We start from the raw sequence: 7,275 nt of genomic DNA on the forward strand, positions 1-7,275 counted from the left end.
TTAAGACTTTTGAAGGCCCAGATACACCGAGCAGGGGAAGTAGGGTTTTTTAACCTTCACTTGTTAGGGTTCTGGAAGACAAAGTGCTTTTGCAGCCAGCAGCACTCAGCAGCCATAGCAGCGGCGTCTCTCTCCCTCATCGCAAAATGGGTGTTTTCAGGGTGAGCCGCGATGATCTTACTCTGTCGATCTTATTTATCACAACCCAGTTTTTGGTTTTCAGAAATCATTTTCTGTGATTTCATTTTTTGTGATTTTATTTGATTTTTCAATCAGTTTTTAGCTTTTTGTTTTCCGAAAGCATGGATTTAGAGAGATTAAAATGGTGGGTTTTGTTTTGTGGAAACAGTTTCACCAGTACCAGGTGGTGGGGAGAGCCCTCCCGACCGAGAAGGATGAGCACCCCAAGATCTACCGGATGAAGCTCTGGGCCACCAATGAGGTCCGTGCCAAATCCAAGTTCTGGTAAGCTCTTTTCCATCTGTATCTATTTTGCTCTATGTCTTGTATTTGGTTCTTGAAAATTGTTGGGAATGAAGAAAGATTTAACTTTTAATATTAGATTTTTTTGGTAATTTATGGTTTATAATACCAGATAAACTAAACCCACACTTACCGTTCGTGCTAATCTAACTAATTTGTATTTTATATATTTGTTTTTATTTTTGAATGGTGTAAATCAAAGTGAAATAAGCATAATTTTCTAGTTCGGTGAAGGGGCAAAACTTGTCTGCACTTGTGAGATGAACCAACTGATTGCGTTTTGAATTAGCTTTAGGATGATAGTAAGGGCAAGGAAGTTGAGTCCTAGAATGGATGTCGTCGTGGTTGTTTTGGTCTTGGCCTCCCCGTAAACCGAAAAGCGAGAGAAATTTAATTCTGTATAAGATTAATCAACTTTTCATTGTTCACGAATGCTTCATCTTTTGCTGTGTTTTTGGGTTTTCAATCTCATTCGGATGATGTTCTCTTGATGTGTATTTTTATCATTAGGTACTTCTTGAGGAAGTTGAAGAAAGTGAAGAAAAGCAATGGACAAGTTTTGGCCATCAATGAGGTATGCATCTTACATTTTCATCATCTCTCTCGTACTCTATGAACCAACATGAAGTTCTTTTGCCTAATGTCTGTTGGCTTCTTAAGCTGGGCCATGATTTAGATAAAAATTCAGTTTGATTGTGTATGCTTAACCTAGAGCTGAATTGACTGTGAACTCAGTTTCTGATAACGTTTCATATATTGTTATGATAAAAGTTCCGGGGTTTTTTATTCCTGAGATATACGCTATATTATGTGGTAGCAGCTTCTGGAAGGTTGTCACTTAAGATTTAAATTTTAAGGTTCTTTTTGGTGTAACGTTGGATGACACCAAGTTGAACATATTGACACTGAGAGGAACTGTTTTGCTAGTGTTCTTTACTGTTTAGTATTCAGGGTATTTGGGTTGAAAAGAATAATTCTGATATTGTTGATGGCAGATTTTTGAGAAATATCCTACTACCATCAAGAACTATGGGATTTGGCTTCGATATCAGAGCCGAACTGGTTATCACAACATGTACAAGGAGTACCGGGACACAACTCTCAACGGTGCTGTTGAAGCGATGTACACTGAGTTGGCATCTCGTCACAGGGTGAGGTTTCCGTGCATCCAAATCATCAAGACAGCTACCATCCCTGCAAAACTCTGCAAGAGGGAGAGCACCAAGCAGTTCCATAACTCCAAGATCAAGTTCCCGTTGGTGTTCAGGAAGGTTAGGCCCCCAAGCAGGAAGCTCAAGACGACATACAAGGCGTCCAGGCCCAACCTCTTTATGTAATTTCGTTATGTCCTACGGGTTCCCTTCATCCGCAAGCTTTGCATTTTAATTAGTACTAGTTACCGGATTTTTGCTTCTTCGTGGGAGTATGAGCATCTTTTTTTCTATTGTCTGGATTGTTTCAGTTTTGAATATTGCACTTTACAAGTTTATAATGAATTTAATGAGCTTGGTACTTTCTTTTATGCTGATCCTTGTGAAACCTTTTCAAGTATGAGCATCATTACTTTTGATTAGGAATTTTGTCTCGAATGCCCGGCTTTCGGCCTGATTTCGTTGGTTTCGTTGGTGCGTATCCTGTGCTGCATGTAATCTGCATCTGCAGATGAGTATATCAGGTGCAATACTTCACTCAATTTTGCGGGAGTCAAGTTCATGCTTTCCTATCTGGTGAGATTTCCCGGCAACTAAGTGGAGCAATGCAGTGAACATTTGCACTCAACGTCTTGAGTTCGATTTTCTGCCTTCCCCGATGTCATTTGATCGAATGACAACTACATATATGATGAGTCGATGACCAAGGCCTCCTCAGGGAGAAAAATGAATCACGTCATGTACCTCCCAAATGAAAATGGATTAGAATCACAATTTTGCTAGGGTTATACTCAATAGTAACTAATAAGATTTCTTCAGCTACCCTTCCCATAAACTAGAGACTACTTATCTCCAAACTATACTATGAAAATCAGACAATGTATTAAGAAATAAAACATGCCTAAATTCTCACAGGGACAAATCAAGATACAAATCAAAGCCAAATCCATTCAAAGGCAAGCTTTGAGAAGTCTATAAATACAAGGTCCTCAGACAAGCATAAGGGTCAACAATTTCTACATTCAAGGCCGAAATTCTCACAAAAGGAGAACTTCTGCCAAATCTTTGAAGACTAATACGCTGCCAAAGCTCTATTCGAAGAACGTACAACCAAAGCCGAAGGTTTTTTTTAACCAAAGGCGAAGCATTCCCTTGAAGAATCAATAAGCACTTGTGCCAATTCCTTCAAGATTTTGTTGCAAGCTCAAAACTTGTAATGATGTTCGATGCAAGATCAAGTCGCCAAGACCCTTGAATTAACGAAATTCTATATCAACACTCCCTTTGCCGCAGCCCTAAACCTAAGGTGAAGACTATCCACGCATTGTTTCAAGCTCAAAACTTGAAGCAATCGTTCAATCATTCGTTCGAGATCAAGTCATCGCGACCCTTGGATCAACAACCTACGCATCTAAATCAAATTTGAAGACTGAATCAGAGGAAAGTTGTAAACAGAGATTGTAACCCTACAAACTCATTAATACAAATCTACTTAGTACATGTGTTCTCATTTTTTTCGTTACAGAATTTTCATGTTTACAGTATCAAACTGTGATTTATCTTGAACAGTAGTTCCTTAAAAGTAAATAATCAAGTTTTAACCCAAACCAAAACATCCCCTTGGTTTTTTTTTTTTTTTTGGCTGAAGCTTGAGGTATTCCACTCTCTAAAGAATAGGGGTAATTCCAATGATGCCCATAAAGAATAAAGGTATATTAGTCTACCTCACACCACAGTCAAATGACATACGTCCTTCCGAAACTTTCAATAAGAGAATTACCGATGTTTTTGTCTACTTCGTGACTCAAATCAGGTACCAAAAGCAAACCTGACTTGAAATTCTACCGCATTTCTATTGTACCATTTTGCTGTGGGTCCCCTCACTTGTAATGACGATGGGTTTGGTGGCAGTAACACAAGTATAACTAAACCACGTGTTGTGAAAACCATGGATGTAGTTGGAGGTGGTAGTTGGCAGATGGAAACCATACATAAGTGGAAGTGGAAACACAAGTACAGACATTTGCTTTATCTCTCTACCAGACCAGTTACTTGGGTTGCTATCAACAACTCCATTGTTAACGTAAGTTGTCCTTCGTTGTTTGATCAACTGTTTCTGTTCCAGCTTCCATACTAGGATTATTCATAAACATTTGGAACTAATTAGCTGGGATTACACAATCCATCTTTTCCTTTCTTTCTGATAAATTTGTTTCTGCAGTTTGTTAGATTATAACCCACCAGTTAACCATTCGTTGAAATGGCACAAGAATTTGTAAATACAGATGAGGTAAATCTTCTTATGCATTTCTAATTGAATGAATCAACCGTGCACAGTGACGTTTTAAGATTCATACAGCCGACCCTATTTAGTGGATAAGGCTTTGCTGCTGTTGTTGTTGTTTGTACTTCTGCTGAAATTACTGCCTGTGAATTACTTGATGGGTGTTTGCGTGAGTGATGTTTAAGATTGTTGTTGGAGAACAAATAGAGCATGTGAGGTTGATCACTTTGAACAGGCCTCGTCAGTTGAATGTCATCTCTTCAAAAGTGGTATGCTCAATCCATTTTGCGTCTATTTGTTGTTTCATACGAGTTCTTGATATCATTTCCTTTTCGTTCGTAATTTAATTGTTTTTACTTCAATAGGTTTCTTTGCTAGCTGAACACTTGGAAAAGTGGGAAAAAGATGACAATGCTGAGCTTGTAATTATCAAGGTTAGTTCCAATGATCCTGAAATCTCGAACCGCCATTGGTGCTCTTGGTTTAAAACACCAATATACAAACATAGCCATGTAGGTACTAGGCTTAGCCACTTGACACACTCTGCTGTTCTTGTGTAGGGATCAGGTGGAGCTTTTTCAGCAGGCGGGGACTTGAAAATGTTTTATGACAGCACAAAATCAAGTAAACGCTCGCTTTTGCGAAAATCTTTTTGAGTTCCCAGCGTATATTGAAATTAGAAAATGAAATTGCTCATATTCTCTTTTGGCAGAGGATTCCTGCCTTGAAGTTGTTTCCAGAATGTATTATGTCATTGTTGAAGGTATCACAGAAGAAATCGTGTTAATTAGGTGGCTCTGGTTCACGGAATTTCAATGGGTGTGGAGGCGCATCTTTGATGGTTGGTCCCAATGAAGTTCTCAGTAGTAGTCACTGAAAAAACTGAGTAACATCTCTATCCTCGGTGTTCACCGGCTTGATATTTACTTCTGCAAGTGAAAATCAAAATTTTCTGTGGTACATTTCGTGATAGGTTTTTTCCACTCCGGAAGCTAGCATTGGCTTTCATACCGATTGTGGTTTCTCATATATGCTTTTCCATCTTCCCGGGCATCTCGGTAAGCATGCTGATAAAAAGGAAAAGAAGTTTCCACGATTTTTCTGAGACTGATTGATATCATGTGGAGAATGCAGGGGAGTTCTTGGCCTTAACAGGAGCAAGGCTGAATGGTAAGGAATTGGTTGCAGCAGGACTAGCAACCCATTTTGTCCCTCTTGAGGTAATTTTCTTCCACCGTAAACCAAAGCATTGGTTCACAAGATTTTCCGTAACAACCTAGAAGACTGCATTGTAGCCTTTGTTTTGTGAGCGTTGTTATAGATCTGCTGAGAAAACTCTTAAATAGTTTTTATACGAAACTGAAATTTGTTATTAAACTGTGTTTTTGCATCAGAAAATCTCTGTTCTAGAGAAGCGTTTGATAAGCTTAAAACTCCGGAAATGAGAATGCAGTCAAAGCTGCGATTGAAGAATTTTCTGTGGAAGTCAAAGCGCCTGATGAAGAAAGTGTTTTAAACAAGTAATAAATCTTAGTTGCTGATGTTTATTGCTAATTCCACTTCGATCCTTGGAATCAACACACAAATCTCCGTAGGTGACATCATTAAGCTTTCCTTACCTTTTTCAGGAAGTCGGTAATTGATGGGTGCTTCTCCAAAGATACAGTGGCCGAGATTATACAATCGTTTGTAAGTTACTTTTTCTCGTTTCATCAGAAAAATGCAGATTCCAGTATTTTCTCGGGCATAAATTCTACAAATATGTCTTTACTTTTCAGGAAGCAGAAGCAAACAAAGAAGGAAATGGATGGATAGGTCCAGTTCTTAAGGGCTTAAAGAGGTCATCACCTACAGGATTGAGAATAACTCTAAGATCGGTACAGTTTCTTACAGTTTGATAATGCATATTGGGTTTTGAGTCCTACTGCTTAGTAGGATGGTTTTGTGTCATTTCTAGTTAATGGAAGCCCGAAAAGTATTCTCGTGACTTGAACATCCATGGGAATGGAACCCCTTCACAATTCCTTGTGCCTTGGATCGATACATTTCATGTTTAAGTTGCCACTTGACCTATTATTCTTCAGAATCGCGAAGGCAGGAAGCAAACGTTGTCTGAATCTCTGAAGAAGGAATTTAGACTCACAATCAATATATTAAGATCCACAATTTCTGAGGATGTTTATGAGGTAATTGTTGTATAATGATATTACTAACTAGAACATGTAACTATGGTCATTCCCATGCGGAAAATTCCATCTCACTCTGTTGGAGCGAAATTTCCTATGGGAAGAAATACCTCCATAGATTTGTTGACTGCAATCCTCATGTTTGCCGAATCTCTCGTAAGAGGCGTCCCCGAACAGTCTTTCTCCGTAGCTTGTCTGGGTGGGGTACCTGAAAGAGATACTCTGACGCTCAAGTCAGTTGATTGATTTTCTATTCTCTGGTTTCTCTCGGGCCCTAATTGCGTACCCTACTCCTTGGCTCCTTTCCATATTTATAGGACTACATGTTTGGGGAACAAGTACCACAACCTGTCTTCCTCTCCCTCTTCCTTAGTGGTCCTCCGTAGTGGAGGTAGTTATCTAGACACGAACTACATGCTTGGGAAACAAGTACCACGACTTGTCTTCCTCTCCCCCTTCCTTAGTGGTCCTCCGTAGTGGAGGTAGTTATCTAGACACGGACTACATGCTTGGGAAAAAAGTACCACGACCTGTCTTCCTCTCCCTCTTCCTTAGTGGTCCTCCGTAACGGAGGTAGTTATCTAGACACGTTTCCCTTCTCTTACGTCTGTATATTTCTTGTGGGCTTTCCTCACGGTTTATCTTGCACAACATCATCTCTTTGGATGATTGGTATTGGCCCATGAGTCAAAAACCGAATTTTATCCTCCCACAATGCCCTTTTTTTCCCTTTTTTATGTATACAAAATAGGGAAAAACTGAGTTTTTCGATCGCATGAGGCCTTGGAACTATTTTCTTTAAGCCAGGCTAAAACTTCAAGCACTTATTTCTAAAGCCCAATTAGTGGAAGCCACTTTTTCTAAGGCCTAATTTACTACAGCCTTTGCCTAACTCTCGAATGCTCTAACATCTTCGCAAAATTTGGGAACTATCATCTTAGCATAATTTATGAGTGTAAACTGACACCTAAATCATAATTCACGAAAGTTTGTTGTTGCGTAACTTGCAATAGTTAGCTGACTCCTTCGTATAATTTATAGACATCACAGCTTAATTTACAAACTTGGAACACCTTCGCATAGTTTACGAATGTGGACTATCTTCGCATGACTTATGAAAGTGGACTGACTCTTTCCGTAACTTTACGAACGTGGACTATATTCGCATGAC

The 7,275-nt window shown here is 39.2% G+C and overlaps 2 protein-coding genes across 7 annotated transcripts; both read left to right on the forward strand.

The window, feature by feature from the left end:
• Positions 1–2,005, forward strand: LOC126611164 (60S ribosomal protein L18a-2-like). Its single transcript, XM_050279352.1, has 4 exons — positions 1–161; positions 350–465; positions 994–1,057; positions 1,479–2,005. The coding sequence occupies exons 1-4, from the start codon at positions 147–149 to the stop codon at positions 1,818–1,820; spliced, it is 537 nt and encodes a 178-aa protein (XP_050135309.1). The 5' UTR covers positions 1–146; the 3' UTR covers positions 1,821–2,005.
• A 1,596-nt stretch (positions 2,006–3,601) lies between these two features.
• On the forward strand, positions 3,602–6,254 carry LOC126611165 (3-hydroxyisobutyryl-CoA hydrolase-like protein 5). 6 transcript variants are annotated; one of them, XM_050279354.1, is made up of 11 exons: positions 3,602–3,717; positions 3,856–3,924; positions 4,104–4,187; positions 4,284–4,352; positions 4,479–4,542; positions 4,631–4,759; positions 5,053–5,138; positions 5,313–5,438; positions 5,547–5,607; positions 5,697–5,795; positions 5,876–6,254. In XM_050279354.1, the coding sequence occupies exons 2-8, from the start codon at positions 3,895–3,897 to the stop codon at positions 5,361–5,363; spliced, it is 513 nt and encodes a 170-aa protein (XP_050135311.1). In that variant the 5' UTR covers positions 3,602–3,717; positions 3,856–3,894; the 3' UTR covers positions 5,364–5,438; positions 5,547–5,607; positions 5,697–5,795; positions 5,876–6,254. The 6 variants fall into 6 exon arrangements, with proteins under 6 accessions (XP_050135311.1, XP_050135312.1, XP_050135310.1 ...); XM_050279355.1 differs by having other exon boundaries at positions 6,003–6,254; XM_050279353.1 differs by having other exon boundaries at positions 5,697–6,254.
• The last annotated feature ends 1,021 nt before the right edge of the window (positions 6,255–7,275 follow it).

The sequence above is a fragment of the Malus sylvestris genome, chromosome 17 (assembly GCF_916048215.2).
Source record: "Malus sylvestris chromosome 17, drMalSylv7.2, whole genome shotgun sequence".
NCBI classification, from domain to species: Eukaryota; Viridiplantae; Streptophyta; class Magnoliopsida; order Rosales; family Rosaceae; genus Malus; species Malus sylvestris.